The sequence below is a fragment of the Salarias fasciatus genome, chromosome 5 (genome assembly GCF_902148845.1).
Source record: "Salarias fasciatus chromosome 5, fSalaFa1.1, whole genome shotgun sequence".
Classification (NCBI taxonomy): domain Eukaryota; kingdom Metazoa; phylum Chordata; class Actinopteri; order Blenniiformes; family Blenniidae; genus Salarias; species Salarias fasciatus.
The window spans coordinates 12,453,368-12,473,185 of NC_043749.1; the positions used below are offsets into that span (position 1 = coordinate 12,453,368).

Here is a 19,818-nt window from a genome sequence, read left to right on the forward strand (position 1 = left end):
AGGAGCAGGGGTGGCAGAGAGCCAGCTCCGCCAGTGAGAGCTGGCCGCCTTCAGCGAGCACAGCCGAGGAAAGCTGCTGAGGAGCTGTCAAAAAACTGGATTATTACAGCCGCTGACGGCCGGATCTCAGGCTCGGAGAGGAGGAGAGGAGGAAAGGGGGAGTCATGTTGTCTTCTGGCCGAGAGAAAGAGCCGAACATCTGAGCGTTTTCCCCCCGCAGCGGCGGCGGCAGAGGTAAAGTTGCAGTTTGCCATCCTCTCTTCCTTCTGTCTTCATCTTCTTCTTCCCCGCGCGCCGCACAAACACTCTCGGTTCTCCTTAAATGGGAAACAAAATGCCCCACAGCTCCGGGCAGAAGCCCGCGGGGTTCTCGTTTACCCAGAAAAGTCCAGAAACGGAGAGTGTGACTCCGGCAGGGGTCGTTTCGGGCGGATTTTGAGGCGCAGACTGCCGCTAACCCTGGATGTGTTTTCACCCGTTTCAAGTGTTCATCGCGGGATAAACAAACAATCTCGAGGCAATCATGCGAACTTTTGCCGTATAATCTCTGTCTTCTGTGTCCCTGACGCTGGTTTTAAGGCTTAAATATCAAAGCCTCACAACATTTTTTATTTCTTTTCTTTCTTTTTTCGGTGTGATTTATTGACCCTCCTGTCATATCTGCTTCAATGACCATGACCTGTTGCAGGTGCATGAAAAATGCTGGCAGCACCCCGCCTTCAGCCATGAATCTTCTCCACCAACAACTTACAGTAACATCTAACCAAATGTTCTTTTCCCTGTCCGTTATGCAAATCCATGCAGACAGACAGCAGCATCGTTTCAGTCTCCACCTCTCAGGGAAATCTCTCCTCCACATTTGTTCTCATCTTAACGGAGCCGTGCAGCTCTGGCTGTCTGGATGCTGCATGAGTTCATTTTAATGTCTACAAATGAGAAGAGAAACGAGAATACACTTTGTGTCAGCTCTTAAAGCATGCATCTTTTTTTAAGTGCTTTTGTTAAGTCTTCACCTGTTTTTGTGTTGGTTTTATGTCATTTAGATTATGTCATCTATAGTCAGTATTAGAACTGGATGTTCCTGAAATTACCCATAAAAGTTTAAGGAACAGTATCAGTGACTTCTCTGTGTAGACTTTACCCACTCTTTCTTTGTGTACGTTAGTTTTCATTGCTTTCCTCTCGCAGTCCTAAAAAATGCATTTGGAATACAGCTGGGTTTGTTTGTTTTGGAACTTCTCAGGAGTGTGAATGTGTGTGATGATCTCTGAGTTTGCCCTGTTATGGACTGGTGATCAGCCCAGGGTGTACCCTGCCTTTGCTCAATGCCAACTGGGGTCAGCTCCAGCCCCCCCAGAGAGGCTTTATGCAGCCCTAAAGTTGAGTAAAATGACATGAAAGTAATGGATGAATACTTGATCGCTCTTAAACCTCACTGAAGAGATGCAAGTACCACACTTAAATGATTACTCTCACTTTTTCATTGCAGATTACTGTCATGTTTTTGAATTGTGTGATCATAAATTGTCTATAAATAACAATATGATACCAGTAACCCCCTCTTTCCTCCTTTCAAGGTGGTCCCCAGCTTGTATTTAAAATGTCAGATAAGATGTCTAGCTTCTTGCACATCGGGGACATCTGCTCCCTGTATGCGGAAGGATCAACCAATGGCTTCATCAGCACCCTGGGGTATGTCCTCTCACTGAGATCTCACCTCACACTCCCCTCCTGCTGCAATATTTACAAGAGTTGAAATGACACTGAGTAGCACCGGCAAACCACTTCCATGCAGCAAAGACATACGCTTGTTGTGGGTGACAGAAAAAACATTAAATACATTAAGAGAGATAACTGTACTTTATCAAAATAGACAAATATATGACAACATTGGAAGGCCTTTGAAGTATCTGTGACTGACCCCTCCGCTCAGAGGAAAGGAAATGTAGGGGCGGCAAATGCACCGTTACTGATAGAGCTTGTGTTTCTGAGAGTGTCAGAGGAGTGGGTGTGGAGGGTAGAGGGAAAAAAAAAACAAAACATCGAGGTGGTTCTCATGGTAATGATCAAACCCAATTTACATGCCACTCATTCACCCACTCAGCCACAGCAATAGATTCCTCCCTCAGCTCAGCTTCACATATCTAACACATGTGGGGCTGACTTTCTCGGTGCATGTGAATGATGCTGCTCTTTCTGCCGGGGATGCTGAAGGTCCTCGAGCGTGATTCACTGGCCCTTAACATATGACTAAAATATCGCCAATGCAGTGATGATTCACTGCTTCTGAATTGGACTTTCCGTCTTTGTTCTGCATGTAAATAAGACAATTAAAGTGAGATTATGATGCACTTTTAAGGATATTGATCGTAAGGACAGGTATGTCGCGAGTACCGTTGGTAACGGTATCACAGACATCAGCTTAGAGTCCTGTGCCCCCCCCCACCCCAACCAGCTCATGAAAAATGGAATGACCACAGCAAAGCCTGAGTCACTGTCCGGACACCGTGGCCTTTCTCTGGTTCAAGCTCTTCCCACACAGACACACTCTGACACTGATCCGCACACTTATTTACAAAACTGTAGTGACAGTTTTGGACTGAAACCATCTTCTCCACACATAAACGCCAACTCAGCAGCTTTTTCCAGATAATTTGATGCTTGAGAATGATGAATAAGAGAGAAAATAGACAAGTTTACCAATCAAGAACACTCCCTTCCTGTTAAGTAGCTCAAAACGAAAGTTTTTGAGCAAATACAAGGTTTAAAATATTTTAAAAGAGCTGTTTTGTGAACCCTTTTGGTTCAGAGGTGTAACAATACGCTTGTTTTATTAACTGACCACTTAGAGCGAGTTCATCCTCCACATGTACTCATGACCCCACAGTCCTATTATTTCCTCGGAACAGGCTCGATTCTTTTCTTGCTTTTTTATCCAGCTACACAATCTTGTTCCTTGAGGTAAAAAAAAAAAAGAAAAACGCTAGATAGGTCTATTTGGACAACTGTAGACACTCTTCTGGAAAAGGCCAGAAGTGGATGTGGGATTTGGCCGGTGTCCAGACAAGTGTTATTCTAAACCAGTAAAAGCTAAATTTGTCACCAGAAATTCCAGGCTGCCCAGTGGTCATCTAATCCAGAATATTTCCTTCTTGTTGTCGAGGGGGAGGGAAAACAGGCCACAACTTTATGCAAGGTTTTGGTGAAAACAGGAAACATCAGTAGAGATTTGTATACCCAGAGGATTTTCGTTGTTGGAAATACTTTGTTTTTGCCCTCTGTAGTGTTTAACCCACACCCAGACCAATTTACCCACAAACCCACTGTGATTATGGAGATGCAAGGCTCCCGTATGAAATAAAAAAAGTGTACGCCTGCAAAAAAGTCTCACTTATTCATTACAATCATGTTGATTAGTCAGTGAATGCATGCTGTTGCTTAATTTGATCATAAAAGTATTGCTAAAGGCGACGCTTGATCTTCATTAAACTGATGTTCTTAAAAAGGCCAAAGATATCAGTTTCACTAAAAGACTGCAAGTAGTTTTACACAACTTGAGAGCTTTTCAATACGGCTAATGATCATTTCCTGTCTCAATTCTGCACATTTTAGTCATTTGAGAAGTCATTGTACTGCCTACAAAACCGTGAAGAACACGTGTGTCTGCTCTTTAATGCTTAGGAGCTTTGCAACACATTTCTTCTGAGAATTCATCATTTATATGTTTTCTTTTAGCTGCTCCCTCTGAGAGTTGTCACCTCGATCTCTTATGTTGTTGTACCAACCATCTCTATGCCATGCTTAGTTCATATTAAAATTTAAAAAAAAAAGTCAGGTTCTTTTGGTTTGGAAATGTCAGAAAGCCTCAAAATTCTTATGCCTTCATTTAACATTGAAGTCACAGTCTGATGGATAATCCTGAATGTTGCATGAAGCATAACTACTCATTCACTTGTTTTATATATATATATATATATATATATATATATATATATATATATATATATATATATATATATATATATATATATATATATATATATATATATATATATATTTATTTATTTATTTATATATATATATATGCCTTCGCTCAGTCTGGCTGATGAAGAGGTGTGTGCGCTGTACCATGAAATTAACAGCGTTATTATGTGTCAATATTTGCAGCTTGGTGGATGACCGTTGTGTCGTCCAGCCCGACGCTGGAGACCTCAACAACCCCCCGAAGAAGTTCAGAGGTAAGAGTCACCTCTCCTCTTAATCCCAGAGCACTGAACAGGCGGTGGCACACACTGCCGGGTGTGTTGTCGTGTTACTTTGGTGACAGACATAATATCTCATCCCACTCTACCTCAAACAGGCCTGCCTTTGTCACTGTCTCCGTGTGTGTGTGATTTTGTGTGCCCATGTTTATGCATTCAAGCATTTGTTTATTAGAAGCGTGTGCTTGCTTACACACATCTGTCGAGGTAGAAGGGAAAGGATAGACTCACCTCTAATGCTGGTTTGTTGAGAAACATGCTGGAGAAGCTGATTTCTAAATAAAAGTCTTGAGATGTTTCTTTGCGTGAACCTACTATTTTTAGCTCGCTTGCAGGAAGTAGAACTCATGACCCACAGTTCTCAGGCTGGAGGTTTCAATCCCTGCGGAGAGGCCCGCCTCCACATTGTTCAAAGACTATTCTGACTGTTTTGATGGTTCATGTCTGGTTCATAAATGTAACTTTGCCGTTGTTGCTGCTAAGCGGTGAAGCAACACAAAAGTATTAGATCATTGATGTGTAATCGAGGATCCATGTACAAAAAATATCCTTTAAAGTATTAAAAGAAAGATTCTTCTGCCGTTTTAACATATTTTATTGGATTTCCATTTGACAGTTGAATAAAACAAAACACTAAAACAATCCTCAGTTTTCAAGCAATAAACATATGTTCATTTTAAAACATCATGATCTCAAACAAAACTCGATTCACTTTACATCAAGACGGAGCTGGTGTTGTGGGAGCTGCCGTGCCGAGTGAAGCGGCCCGCTGGTGTCGTCCAGCGTCTACCATGTTCATCCAGTTCATTTCAGCGGCTTGTATTTTGGCTTTGTACTGCTGGATAAGAGTCGTTCCTTGTCCTCATGCTCCCACTTTACATTTGGGACGATATCTGCTGTCTCAAGAGTGTAAAGAAGATTGCACTGCAGTCCTGGAGTAGAGGGCTTTGATCTCCGCTGTGGCTTTTATAGTCGAGCTCTTCAGTGGGCCCCTGCTGTCCCGGGACATGGTATCTGGCCCTGGCGACAACCGCAGTCAGTATGATAAACAGAGTACACACCGCTGATTCTGCCACGAAAGATGACGTGCTCTCTCTCTCTCGCTCTCTCTCTCTCTCTCTCTCTCTCTCTCTGTCTCTGTGTTTCTCTCTTTATTGTTTACTTGCCTTTAAAATGTGTAATGGTTCCCATTTTGAACACATTAGTTTCCTTTTGCAGCGGTGATTGAAAAACTGAACAGAATATACGCATCTGCAGTCTGTTACAGTGGAGGGAATCTAAGTTTTCCTTTATCAAGCCATATTTTGTGAAATTAAATTACAGCTGTCCACATTACTATTTTTGGAAGCAAATTTGATTGTAAGCAGGGAGCTGCCTCTGCCTCGCCGAGACAGGAAGCTCTCAAAATCAATTTGTCTCGTTTAATCCTCTGTCCTCCTCCCTTATTAAACTAATTACAAAGGGAGAGTCTCGCTCCTGCCCTTTTGAATTGGCCTTTTCTAAATTCAAACACTCTGGAGGAGGCTGCTGTAAATATGCAGAATGTTTTTATTCCCTGCCTGTGGAACAGTGTAGGTGTCAGACGTGTGCTCTGGTGGCTCCTTCACCGTGGCAGCTGCTCCTGACCAGAAGAGGCCTTAATGTCACACTGAGAGGCTTTTGGATAATGTTGTACTGCAGGTGAAAATGGAAGGTGCTATCAGGTAATGTAGTCAAGGATACCTGGTGGAGGTCAGGCAGAGTGTAATATAATGGAAATGTAGCTCAGTCAGTACATTAATGCTTTACCTTTACAGGACATTCACTGTTTTTCCCCACAAAGCTCAGTTGACTCGTCGTGAGGATTAATCCTCTGCCTGAGAAAATAGTTGTGCAATGTCTGCACTCCTGGAGCAGTTTGACAAACTCACTTCCTGCGATGGCTTCAGGGTTAACTTGAACTTGGAGACTATAAATTAATAACAGAGAGAGAAAGCTGTGCAGAAGGAAGTGGCGCTCGCGTTCGCCGGGTCGGCCGTAGCTTTGTCCGTGGGGTCAGTTTGAGGGAGTGTGACCCCTGACATGTGACCCCTGGTGAGCGCTCAACAAGCGGACGTATGATTTCAAACAAATTGTGGTCCTGCTTCGTTCAAATCGGCTTGAAGTTTAAATGTGGCACAAACTGAAAATTCTACAAACTGACCAAACACGTCAAATGACAAACTTCAGAAGTTTCTTTTTACCATAATGTGCACAATAACTTTAAAAATAAGTAGTTCTCTTCAAATATCTCACTATAAAATGTATAGGATGTTAGAGAGGCAATAATAATGCCTCTAGAAGAAGATGTTCCAGATTGTAAATCCAAATAGCTTTTCGTACTTTATGCTTTGGTATGAACCAAGAAAACTGTAAACATCACTTGTTTGTTTGGAGGACCCCAGTTTAAAATAGCAATCTTTATTTTCACTATTCTCCTGTGGCATGTTTTTGTGTTTTTCTTGTTATCTCTTGGTGGTATCATGGAGCTACTGAAGGGGAATCATTTCCTTAAGTTATGTGCATTTTTGCACAGCAGACATGAAGACCTCAGCAGGTTTAAATCGTAACGGGGCAGCTTCGACGCATTGAGCTGCTGCAAACATGAAATAATAAACCACCAAAAGGGAGCCTTAGCAAACACAGTTTGGCCGGCGTATCTGAATTTTTCTCCCAGCTCCTCTGGGAGCCACTTCATTTGAGTCCGCCCAGAGTCTGCTGGAGAGCAAACACTTCTCCGTCCCTCCCCGATCGAGGGGCTACTCAGCTATGTGAGAGCGAATCAGTTGTGCAGAGATAATCCCACTAAGTGGATGTTATAAGGGCACAAGGCCAGATGAGCCTTGTCCACTGGGTCATACTGTCACTGCTGAGGTATGCTCAACATTTCCTTCTAATGTAAACACCAGAGCCCTCCCAGCGTCACACTTTCACTCTTGTAGCCTGTATCCATACACTTTGGAATAACTTACTGCATTCATACAGGGTGACTGCAGATATTTACAGGCTTCAGCCAGCTTTGATGCGATGCTCTATATCTGCTGTATATGTAATATCAAGACGTGTGCAGCTGTCAGAGCAGTGTAACTTGAATATTCTATGATGGTAGCTCAGTTTGGGAGTCTGTTGAAGCTGCAGTGTGATTTTAATGGCTCTTTGTTCGCATCTCTGCCAAACCATCAATCACTGTCCTCAGAAACAAATAGAAAGTCTTTTGGCAGCCTAATGATGAACATTATTTATAGCAGGTTGAGAAATGAAGATAACTCTAGCAATCAGTATTGATTTACTAAGAGAGGGGTTTTTTTGTACTAAATTGAATTATTGGTTGGTTTTGAAACCTCTGGCCAATATTTTTATTGTGTGCACTGACAGTCATCAGTTTTGCTTTTTGTTTTTGTGGTGCATTGACCAATCATGCATTTACCTGTTATTTCCTCAACACTGTCTTGCAGACACCCTTTATATGTTTAGTATTGACCCTTTGCAACCACTGGAGCAGTTGCTGTCAGAGACTCGCAGCAGACGTGTTTGGTGGTTTGACTGGTGGAAACTCAGTGAGTCTTCTGTGCCTGTCGTGAGAACAGAGCTGGAAGAAGCCCTGAAATGAGTATTCAAGTAAAAAAAACCAAAAAAAAAACCAAATCCTTCTACTCGTAAAAGTTGAAAAATAGCCCAGATAATGTATCATGCATTCTCGAAAAAAAAAAAAACTTAAAAAAAAGATATATTAATTGTCAATAGCGTGAATTATATTGAATTTTTTTCATTTGTGTAAAAAAAAAATCTATGGTCAAAGCACATTTCTGAGACAAAGGATCAAGTATAAAAACTTATGTTATGGCGCTGATGTACTGATATGGAAATGTTTTTTTGTCTCAAGAAAAGTTTGGGATTTTGGCTAAAAAACATTCAGCTTATTAAAACAGACATTTTAATTATTGATCACAGATTTAAAAAAAAAACTCTCTCTGAAAGCTTAGTTTTACATTAAGAATGTAATAAAAATGCAATATTATCATCCTAAGAACATATCCAGAGTCATACATATATATATTTATTGTTTATTGTCAATTTTTCATTTTTTTTTTGCAAAGTGCACACCAATACAAGTCATATCAACTCACATCAATCACTGAACTGTAACTTGTTTTTTGAACATTTCTCAATTAAAAGCAACGCTGAATGTGGACTGTTAATATCGGACCAAAAATGACCGAAATTGACTGCTATTGATATCAATACCATTATATTGTGCACCCATACGGCCCCACGTTACAGCAGTATTAAAGCTCCTGCTTTGTTTCCTCATGTTTCAGAGTCGAGCTGAAGGTTCTCTCATTGTTTTTTAAATGTTTAAATTATCTTGGGCATTCTTATCTTTCTTATCCAAACCCTCTCAGACCTTGGGGCATCTTTTCACTACTGCAGTGTTCGGATCTGGAGCGGCCTGACGGAGGACCCGGGGGCTACACACAGAACATCGGCATTTTTACAAGCAGCCTCTAGATCTGCCTAATTTATCAGTCTCGTTTATCTAGTTTATCTGCGCTCGGCCGGTTGATGGAGTGCTTGTGTTTGTTTGTGTGTGTGTATTGGTGTCTGTGTGCAGGTGTGTGTGTTGCAGTAAGTGAGGAGCGGGGCTCTTTTTGAATCATGTGCTGCTTTTCTTTATCTGAAAGGTGCTTGGCATGTATGCATGGCATCTCCGCTGCTGTGTGAGTGTGTGTGACTGGGTGAGACTGCTGAAAACAAACTCTTAATAAGTCCAGTCCATTAACCGATGAGTTGAGACTCTGGATGCAGCTCTTTGAAGTCTTATCAATTGTTCCCAGTAGAGTCAGATTTAACAGGGCTTTACTTGGAAGAGGAATGCGCCGCGTTACTTAGCTGGGATGTTTCAGTGTCTTTATTTATGCTTTTGTACACATACCTGAGAGCTGCGTGATGTTTAGTCTGCACTGGTGAACATATGAAGTCAGTTGCAGGAATGTTAGTGTTTTAATTTAATTTTTTGTGCAGCAGTCCGACAACTAGCGCCTGTGCACTGACCCAGGAGGAAACTCTCACCTCACATTTCAGCACATTCATCGCTCTGCTGACTGTGATCAAAGGCGTACTGTATGTTCCCTCCTGGTTGATCCTCTGCTGCCTGCATCACTTATTTTACACGCTGGTGTTTTCCAAGCACAAATAACCTGGAGCTCTAAGTGTACATTTTCTCAGTGATTCTTTGAAGCTCCCTCCCTCTTTGGGATCCACTGTCTTTCTTTCTAAACATATAGAGAACGGTTGAGTGCACACTGGCAGCATTTGATAGCTCCAAATCCCCACCGTCTTAACCTCTCGGCGCTCACTCTGTTTGACATTTCTTCACTTCCTGCCTTCCTCATTTCTCTTTCACTTCCTTTCCTATGTTTTTTTGAGCGTATTTTGGGTCAGAGCAGAGTGAACTAGATCTGATGAGAGTGACCAGAGGGGAGATTAGGGAGATAAAGATCATTAACTCCAAGGGAGTGAAATGTGTGTGAAATGGTCGGAGGAATCCAGTCAGCAGAAGGAGGGATGGCAGAATATAAGGGGGGGATAAAAGGGAGTCCCCACCCTCTTCTCTCCTCTCTTTCTATCATCCCACTCCCCTTCTCACAGCTGGCCTTATTTGGTCATGTTACTGCAGCGAGAGCAGGAGGAGAGAGAAAGAGAGGGAAAGAAGAAGGGGGGAGGATGGACAGATTGTTCTTCTTTTTTTCTCCTTCTTCTTCTTCTTAGTTTCAGTATCTCAGAACAGAAAGCCGCGATCTGATGAGAGGGGAAATCAGAGGAAAGCCAGGACTCAGAGGGAGGAGTGACTAGTGAAGCCGTGCACGCCAACCGAAAGCCAGCTGCCGTTCAGTGGCAGTAGACGTTCAGCCGGTCATAAAAGAGGAAGTCGCATCAGAAAGAAGAGGAACTCTTTCAGCACATGCAAATAAAAGTGACCGCTGAGAGTGAACAAATCATATCTGGAAACGAGCAAAGCCAGACTCTGCTAATGACGTCGGGGTTTCACAATCCCACCGACCACATGCAGATACGAAGAGGTTTTCTGTGTCGTTGTTTATCCTTTTATTTCAAACCACAATCTGTAACCTCAAGCCTGTGTGTCAATGAACACACAAAAACACACACATGCTCTCCTGACCCCATCGCTCCTCCCTCCGGCTGACGAAGCCCTTTGATTTCCCTTCCGGGGAATTATTCATATGTGTTTGAAGTGCAAACAGACAACATGCATACATGCATTTACAGAGCGGATGAAAACCCAGTGAGCGTATGCTCTTTGTATGTTTCACTTAGAAGAAAAAATAAATCTAAAATAAGTTGAATTTGTTTGGTTTAGGTTCATTCTTTTTTTTTTTTTTTTTTTTTTTTTTTTGCATACACTAATATATAATATCCACATTGTTTTGTTTGTGTTGTCTTTGTGCAGACTGCCTGTTCAGGCTGTGTCCCATGAACCGTTACTCGGCTCAGAAGCAGTTCTGGAAAGCAGCAAAGCCTGGAGGGAACACGGACACGGTGCTGCTCAACAAGCTCCATGTGAGTGAAGTGACAACGTGCTGCCCTCCCGGCCGTCGCCACAGACCGACGCAGCACACACAGTCCTGTCTTCATGGCTCCGGAGGCAGCGGAGCGTCCCAAGTTAAACATTTTCAGAAGTTGTTGATGACGTGTATTTTTTTTTTTACATGAGTTGAAGACTGGAGGGTTGTTACACCATGTCTTAGGAAAGGTTTTTTTTTTGTGAATATTACAACTATTTGCTGAGGGAGAATCCCCTTAAGACCTTCTTTAGACATTTCTGAAGCTTTTCTCAACGCACTCCTTTCTTTCCTTCTGCAAAACCATTAAAAGTCGTTCATTATTTGACTGCAGTGGTAAAGAGCACTGGGCTCGCGTTTCCATGGCAATGAGAGTCTTGACTTTAGTTCAGCCCCTCTGCTGAAGTGGACAGTGTTGGCTAATAACTTGGTTATTACAGTCTTATTAGTTTTTGTTTGTTTTGTTTTAACACTAACTAGTCTGCCTGAGGTGTGTTCATGTTGTGGCTCTAATTATTATTTTATTTTGTTTGGTTGTTTATTATCTGTAACCCTTTTGCGTTCCAGCATGCAGCAGACCTGGAGAAGAAGCAAAATGACTCTGAGAACAAAAAGCTGCTTGGAACAGTAATTCAGTACGGGAATGTCATTCAGGTTGGTTCCTCAGATAAGTTCCTTGGTATTTAGAAAGTCAACACCAAATTGTGAAATCACAGGTTCTCTGTATAAGCGCGCGCAATCATTTCGCCTCATTTTATTTGTTGATTGTTTCTGCTCAGCTCCTTCACCTAAAGAGCAACAAATACCTGACGGTGAACAAACGGCTGCCGGCGCTGTTGGAGAAGAACGCCATGAGGGTGATGCTGGACACGGCTGGGAACGAGGGCTCCTGGTTTTACATACAGCCCTTCTACAAGCTCCGCTCCATTGGCGACAGTGTGAGTCTTCAGTGTATCTCTGGATGTGGCGAATAGTGGAACTTAAAGATCAGTCAAAGCAGACATTGGAACTTGTCGGGATTGTTTTTAAAATTTTGGGATTTTTGTAGTGCTGTGATTTTTTTTAAGTAATTTTTGAATGCATTTTAATGACTTAATAATTTTCTCAACTAATAAAATAGTGATCACTAAACAATTTTGATCATTTTCACAACATTTTAAGCAAAAATGCAGAACAGTGTTTGATGCAGGATTTCAAATGTGAATATTTTCTGCTCTTTTTTGATCATAATTCAGTAATCTTTGGGTTTTAAACGGTTTACTAACATCAAACATTTTTTGACAATATGGATGTTGTCTTTTTTATTTTTTATTTTTGGAATTATCGGCTAAAGAAATGACCTATTGATTGAAAGTATGAATTGGCTGGTCGATCAGTAATAATTGTTTGCAGTCCTGAAGCAGACCTTGAGGGCACAGATCTGTGTTTTTAAGCTGTGTAAGTCTGTGTGCGAAGCATCTCTCCAATCACCTCTCATCCGTGGATGGCCTCGGGCCAATATCCAGTTTAACTGATCTTAAAGCTCTCGTTGGCGCCAGCTCTTCGTCAGGAAGTCGTGGGCTGCTGCCCAAGAACAAACTGCACCGAAGTAGAGACCGGGCTTCAGCAGTAAGCTCTCCTCAAAGTAGGGATGGCGAGGAGCCTAAGCAGCAGGTCTTGGACAAAAAGCTAATTGGAGTAACTCCCAGCCTGCTGAGAAAAGACTGTGATAATGATGTGCAATTGGATACTTATGCTCTCTGATTTTTACATGCTTGTGTCTTTTTTCCCCTTCCTTTTTAAGAGATTGAGCTTCCTTTAAAGTGTTTTCTGCAAAGCCTATGATGCTTTTAGGCTTCGGCCATTTTGACCGTGTCTGTGTGTGTAGATGGTCGTGATTGAAAATGTTTCATCTCTTAATATTTTATGGATTCATTATGGATGTATTGATAATACATCCCACGAGCTAGCTATTAGCTTGATCGGTGGTCTCTCAATCGGAAGGTTGTGTGTTCGATCCCTCTATCTCTGACCCTGAGCAAGACACTGAATCTCGTTTGTTGTTTGTTTTGTTTTGGGGTTTTTTGGGGGGGTTCAAGATGGCAACGTACAATCAAAGCACCTGACACTGTTAATCTGAAATGACCAGCTGCTTAACCCTTGTGTCTGTACGTTCATTATGCTGTTTGTCTTTTGAATGTGATTGCAGGTAGTGATTGGGGATAAAGTGGTCTTGAACCCAGTGAACGCTGGTCAGCCTCTCCATGCCAGCACACACCAGCTTGTGGATAATCCAGGATGCAACGAGGTTTGATGAATTAATAGCTGCAAGTTTTAAAACATGTCTATCCTCAGCAGAGACATGCAGAGTATTGAAGGCATTTAGAGAGCTCTAATGTTTCTTTCTCATAACAATAATAGTTACAGTAATACAGTCCTAACAGTTAAGTCTTCACATTTGACTTTGTTTTGAATTTAGTGAAATTTGTGTGATATCTATCTAACTATAGAAGTGTCTTTTATCCTGAAACTGACTTTTAAAGTCATTTATCTTCAAGAAAAGTATTATGTGATACATGCAGACCGATTGCACTTTTCCTTTAGCTATGCTTATACCACAGTGCTGTCAGAAGTTGGACTTCCAGTCATGTCTGTCTGTGTGTTTCAGGTGAATTCGGTCAACTGTAACACCAGCTGGAAGATTGTCCTGTTTATGAAATGGAGCGACAATCAGGAGATCATCCTAAAAGGGGTTTGTTTCCCAGCAGCTATCAACCAAACAGATCTGCTTTTCATTTTTAACGGCTGTCCTGGTATTTATGCAACAAAGACATAAGATTATTATCCAAAATATGTGAAATGTGAATCTAAAAATATTCTTGTAACACAGGGACAGTTGGTTCAGCTCAGAGTGCACAGGCTTCCATAATATATAGGGGAAGAAACTGTAATAAAATGTGAGATATTGTAACTGGTATGTGTTGCGTAAGGGTCCTTATCAGATTTGAGTGGGCTGGTTACTTTGTTTTCCTCCACCTTAGTGTTTCCAGTCCACTGTACATGCCCACAAATGAGACTGAACACTGAAAATAAAGAACATGAACGGTTTTGCCTGTGCTAAAATGTTTTAAATGCGCCTTATGATCATAATAAAGGATTCTACGGTTGTTTCCAACAGCCAGTGTGAGTACACAATCGTAACAGACGACGGTTCATAACTTTTTTTTTTTTTTTTTTCCAGTTAGTGTTTTCAGGGTGATGCTCTTCCAGAGAGTAATGACTGATCTCTGCGTCTCCTCAGGGTGATGTGGTTCGGTTGTTCCACGCAGAGCAGGAGAAATTCCTCACGTGTGATGATCACAGAAAAAAGCAGTACGTTTTCCTCCGCACTACTGGACGGCAGTCAGCTACCTCGGCAACCAGCAGCAAAGCTCTCTGGGAGATCGAGGTATGTATTTTTAGAGGCGGTTTTTGCTGATTGTGCTGTCATGGTTCTTGCAAAGTGTGAGCTGTGCTCCTGTTGCAGCTGTGGAGTGAACATTCTGAATCCTGTTCAGGTTGTGCAGCATGATCCATGTCGAGGGGGGGCGGGCTACTGGAACAGCCTGTTTAGGTTCAAACATCTGGCCACCGGACACTACCTGGCTGCAGAGGTGAGTCCAGCGGCAGCGAGCATCATGGACACTGGTTTATCAGGATATTGTACATTCATAGAATTAACTGTAATTTTATTGGCTGTGATGAAAAAAACATGGTTTACTCAAACAATGGAAAGATTCACTTTTTGTTTAGATCAGCAGCTTCAATAAAAAGTGAGAAAGCAGAAGCCTCGATAGTATTAAACCATCATCGAATATGACAGGATTCCAAACCTTTGTGGCTTTTGGTTGGACTATTAGTTGTTGAGACGCGCTTGTATTTCCGTAGGTGAACCCAGAGTATGAAGAGGAGTGTCTCGAGTCCCGCTCTTCTGTAAGTAAGCCTCGTCTGGAACATTTAGGAGGAGCATCACTTCATATTTGTGTGGTGGTTATTGAGCCTACCTTGCTGAAATGATGTCAATGCAGTAGAAATAATGATAATAGTATCTTTCAGATCAGCTTAGAGTGTGTTGGTGAAATCAAACTGTTTATCAGAAAGTGTGTGGATAACTGTGATTATAAGCAGTCATGGTGAGTTTGTCGCCACATTATATCTTTAAAGATCATCTGGCAGGAATGCCAAAGCAATATTTGATTGATTTGTGGTTTTAATGAAATTATATTTTCATGGTGAGTCTGTGTTCCACACTACACCGTGATGCTGTATGGCTGAGGAGGAAATCTGTGTGAAAACATATCCTTTAAACAAAAACTGCATTCATTTACTTTCTTCATTTTCTTTTCATTTGCAGACAGACAAAAAGTAAAGATATTTAAAAATATGTCCCTTGTTATTTCAAAAACAGCGTTGCATCATCTCTTACAGAAGTCTTCCAGCAGCTCCAGTCTTCTTTGGTTATTCATTTGCGATGTCCATATTGCTGCTGTCTCTTATGAATGGTCCATTTTTGTTCATAATGGGCTTCTTGTAGTCTAATAATATAAGTGAGTTTGTCCATTTCATGTGTCGCACTGTCAATGTCTTGGGTGTTTCATATCCAAGCTCCATTTCAGAGCACAACGAGTCGAGTCTCAGAAAAACTTGATGTTTGAACATCTCCTAAAAATATCTGTGACTTACTGCTGCCTATCCACATGTTTTCCACAAGGGTTGTAGTGTGGATAGGTGTTTTATTTTTAATTTATGGAGTGATCAACAAAGCGATTTAAAGTCTTCCCACAGAACTCTCCCTATCTTTGAGCTTCTAGAATTTTACTGTTGTTCCACAGTTCAACACGAGGAAGTAATTTTGATTTCTTTGCATTCTAATAGCCGACCAGCAATTAATTTAATTAAACCTGATCGTATTTTTCCTTTAGGTGTTGAAACCTGCTGAACTGCTCTTTATAACCACTGTGCTCTGATACCTGTTTGTGTCCAGTAGTTTAATCTCATATCATACGACTTAGGTTTCCCATCTGTGTCTGGCATTTTCAAACAAAATTTTTAATTGTGAATTAATGATATCATGTTTTGTGAATTTTATTGTCATGATTTTTCAATCCCTTCTGAGACTACTTGATGTCCCTGGGATTTAATGTCTCTGTCTTTCAGTTTGGTTGAAAGCTTTGGGCTGCAGCATAACGGCACTCTGTGATATTTGGCAAATCTTGTCTTCGCTTCTCCAAAATGCCATGTGATTCGGTGCATGACAGAGGGAATGTTGTTGGTTCAAACCCGGGCCGTGTTTACGCGTTCCCCTTGTGCATGCTTGGGTTTTCACTGGGTACTCAGGTTTCCTCCAAAAGTCTAAAAACATGCATTTGAAGTCAGTCGGTTGTGCTAAGCGGTGTGTTGGCGTGAATGTGAGTGTTTGTGGTTGTCTGTCTCTCTATGTTGTCGTCATGTGAATGTTTTGGTGTCTGGTTCAGGGTGTCCTGCCGTCACCTTTATACAGTAAATCCAACGTTAAATACTGTTTAAGAAGCAGATTATGATGGTTTCTGACCTTTGTTATGTTTATTTTGGAAGTCGTTTCATAGTGAAGACCCCTTGTACAATGTCATTAAGGTTTTGTAGGTGAAGAGATCAAATATTAAGTGTTCAAATGTTATTTTCTAACTGTTAACATCCATACAGTGAAATAGTTGCGGCCTCTCTGTATTTTTTCTTGTGGCCTGCAGATGGCAGCCTTCTACTGTGAATACATTTGTCCTCAAAGCTTTAAAAACGTGTCACAGGTCATTGGCTGAACTTGAGGCTGCTCACATGGTCTGGCCTTGACAACACATCCTGCTCAAAGCCACCCTGCACCTGTGCCCAGTCCTCTAATACTGCAAATAACATGGAAAAGTAGAGGAAAGTAATTATCATGGCAAGAAGTAGCAAAAGAAACGGCCAATAATTTTAAGATATTTTTGTGTCAAAGTAGGAGACGCTGAATGAAAGCAGGACACAAGTAGCATCTAATCAAGAAATCACTCTAAATTTCTTGCGTCTGTTCTGCCAACCATAATGGACTTATCGACTCAAGACAGCAGCAGTTTACTGTGAAAATGTCTTTTGCAAAACAAAGGAGCGTTTATTCAGTTTGGAGGCATGGGGTCTGTGAAAAGAGATTGCTTCATCCACTCATCTGATTACCAGCAGCCTGACTCAGTTCCTAGAAACATTTCCACAGCTGTGCTGTAACTCTTTCTTTGGCATCTCCTCTGCATGAAGCTGAAGCATTTTTATTAACATTCAGTCGTTTTTGCACTCGTCTTTCTTTCCTTCAGCTGGACGGAGAGCAAGAGGCTTTGCGAGCCCGGCTGAGAAATGTGCAGGACAAGGTGATGTACACACTTGTCTCAGTGCCCGATGGAAATGACATCTCCTCCATATTTGAGCTCGATCCGACCACGTTAAGAGGGGGAGACTCACAGGTGCCCAGGTACGAAAGCTCCACCTTTAAACCTGGACAGAGTTTCAGACTCGCCTTATTAATGCGTTGATATTAAGAAAGTTATTGCTTCGCCCCTGATCTTTCCCTTGAAAGACCAAACCGCGGACATATTATACACGGGGGAACTTCCAGAGTGTATTAAATCATCCTCTAGTGTTTGCAAAACAAGCATAAAAAGTGTGTGATGATTGTTTTCAGTGTAAGAGGTTCTGTCATTACCTGTTACTCACCATAAACAGCAGGACACTGCCTGCGGAGAGATACACTTCCGCTGTACAAATCAGGCTCTTTCCACTAATAATTCATGGGAATCAGAGCATAGTTGTTTTTGGTATGATCTACATGTGTGTATGTGGGCAGGAGCATCATGCAGGTTGATATGAAAGCTTTTTGAATTTATTTTTTATTGTATAAATTACATTCATGTTTTATCAATTTCTCAAAAATATTTGATTATATTCCTATCCATGAAATCAATGAATGCTTTTATAGCTGAGAACATATGGAGTGTTTATATGTTAATAAACAAATAATAAAATGTGTTTTGCAGGAACTCGTACGTGCGCCTCAGGCACTTGTGCACCAACACATGGGTTCACAGCACCAACCAGCCCATTGACAAGGAGGAGGAGAAGCCTGTCATGCTGCGTGTGAGAAGCTGCTTCTTTTCGTTTGGCTGCATGTCCAGAGCAAATTTACACCTGATGATGAGCCGAAACTTTGTTTGTATTCATGAGGTTTATTGAGGTGTTTGAAATCTTTGTGTGATGCATGATTTTCATTTGTGAAGCAGGTGCTTTGTTTCAGTTTACCCATTGCAATCCTTGTTTTTCACAATAAATGCATAGATCGAGTTCTTTTTTTTTTTTTTTTTTTTCAGTGCTGTGGTAAAAATAAGATCTCCTTTAGTTGTTAACGATGGCGCGATTGTATTTCTCCCATCCCAGATTGGCACCTCTGCTCTCAAAGAAGACAAAGAAGCTTTTGCCATCGTGCCGGTTTCCCCGGCTGAAGTGAGAGACCTGGACTTTGCCAACGATGCCAGTAAAGTGCTGGCCTCCATAGCAGGAAAGCTGGAAAAAGGCACCATCACTCAGAACGAGAGGAGGTATGAAACACCTCGTGGACCAAAAGTGCATCAGTTCATCACTGGATTAGAGAGAGCCTTGCTGAGGCTTTTTCTCTTACTTTGGCGTTTACCGTCAGGGCGGTGACCAAACTTCTGGAGGATCTGGTGTTCTTTGTGGTTGACATTCCCAACAACGGACAGGATGTTCTGGAAATAATGGTTAACAAACCTAACAGAGAGCGACAGAAGCTCATGAGAGAACAGAATATCCTCAAACAGGTAATGTTTTAATTCAGTTGATGGAACGTTGTGATCACACTCCGGATGTCTGGAAACTTTTTGCACCTCTCTGAAATGATCTTAACCGCCTCCTCGGATCTTTGTAACCGTCTGTCAAAGTGTCGCACATGTCAGGCGTGCTATCAGTGTCATCCTGTCCCTTGGCTTTGATCCATGTTTCGCTGTGTTTGTCGCACCGCCCTCCCTGTACTCAGATCTTCAAGCTGCTTCAGGCGCCCTTCACCGACAGCGGGGACGGGCCCATGCTGCGGCTGGAGGAGCTGGCCGACCAGCGCCACGCCCCCTTCAGGCACATCTGCCGCCTGTGTTACAGGGTTTTGCGCCACTCTCAGCAGGACTACCGCAAGAACCAGGTACAACCTGTCAGGCCTCAGAATCTTCAGGCACAGATACCTGCAGCTGCGTTTTCTAATAGTGCAATCTGAAGTCCAGAAACTAAAGACATCCTGTAGAACAACTAAAAACCTGCACATTTGTGTATTATTTGCAGAATTGTACTGAATTTTTGATGTCAGGGAATAATTCGAGTGTAAAACTGATATTTACTTTATTTAAGCACATTCTATAAAGCTGGATGTAATGAAACTCTACAGAAGACGAATCACAAACACACCCTGGTACAACAGGACCAATGGTTTAGGGCTTTACATAAGGTTGTTTCTTATTATCAAAATGAACGCGTCTTGCAGGCAACCTGTTGTTTATTTTACAGTCCAACAGCCTTTACCAGTGCTACTGTAAAAATCCAGGATGTCCAGCATCACAGCCAGAAATTTCTGCGAGCATAAGACAAAGCGTGTGTGTTGTGTGAGTTTGGAGCCGAAGGGATGATTTCCATGAGCGGAGTTCCTGCTGCGCTAATATTTTGAAAGGGATCTTTCTGATGTTTGATCTGCTGAAGTAGCTTCAATTGCTATGACGATTTTCATTCTTCCCTGCTGTAAAAACAACTTAGCAGAAGTGGAGATGTGAGACAAGATCACATCGATCATATTAACCCAGCAGCTATTGCCCCCTGATTATGAGGCCATGTAAAAAAAATAACGTTTTTTTGTTTTTTAAGAAGTGCAGTTGTTTGAATTC

General features: G+C 41.8%; 1 protein-coding gene across 6 annotated transcripts in view; it reads left to right on the top strand.

Moving 5' to 3' along the window:
- The first annotated feature begins 56 nt into the window (after positions 1-56).
- LOC115387885 (inositol 1,4,5-trisphosphate receptor type 1) overlaps positions 57-19,818 on the top strand; it is a 61,275-nt gene continuing 41,513 nt past the window's right edge. For 4 of the 6 annotated variants that reach the window (XM_030090770.1, XM_030090773.1, XM_030090774.1 and 1 more), the window contains exons 1-16: positions 58-234; positions 1,578-1,692; positions 4,168-4,238; positions 10,750-10,859; positions 11,429-11,515; positions 11,641-11,799; positions 13,050-13,148; positions 13,509-13,592; positions 14,142-14,288; positions 14,398-14,493; positions 14,768-14,812; positions 17,200-17,354; positions 17,917-18,016; positions 18,314-18,474; positions 18,573-18,714; positions 18,930-19,088. In XM_030090770.1, coding sequence (XP_029946630.1) covers positions 1,601-1,692; positions 4,168-4,238; positions 10,750-10,859; positions 11,429-11,515; positions 11,641-11,799; positions 13,050-13,148; positions 13,509-13,592; positions 14,142-14,288; positions 14,398-14,493; positions 14,768-14,812; positions 17,200-17,354; positions 17,917-18,016; positions 18,314-18,474; positions 18,573-18,714; positions 18,930-19,088 — 1,707 coding nt within the window. In that variant the 5' untranslated portion in view covers positions 58-234; positions 1,578-1,600. Of the gene's footprint in view, positions 235-1,577; positions 1,693-4,167; positions 4,239-10,749; positions 10,860-11,428; positions 11,516-11,640; positions 11,800-13,049; positions 13,149-13,508; positions 13,593-14,141; positions 14,289-14,397; positions 14,494-14,767; positions 14,813-17,199; positions 17,355-17,916; positions 18,017-18,313; positions 18,475-18,572; positions 18,715-18,929; positions 19,089-19,818 lie in introns of all 6 variants that reach the window. The other 2 variants (XM_030090771.1, XM_030090772.1) reach the window with 1 other exon arrangement.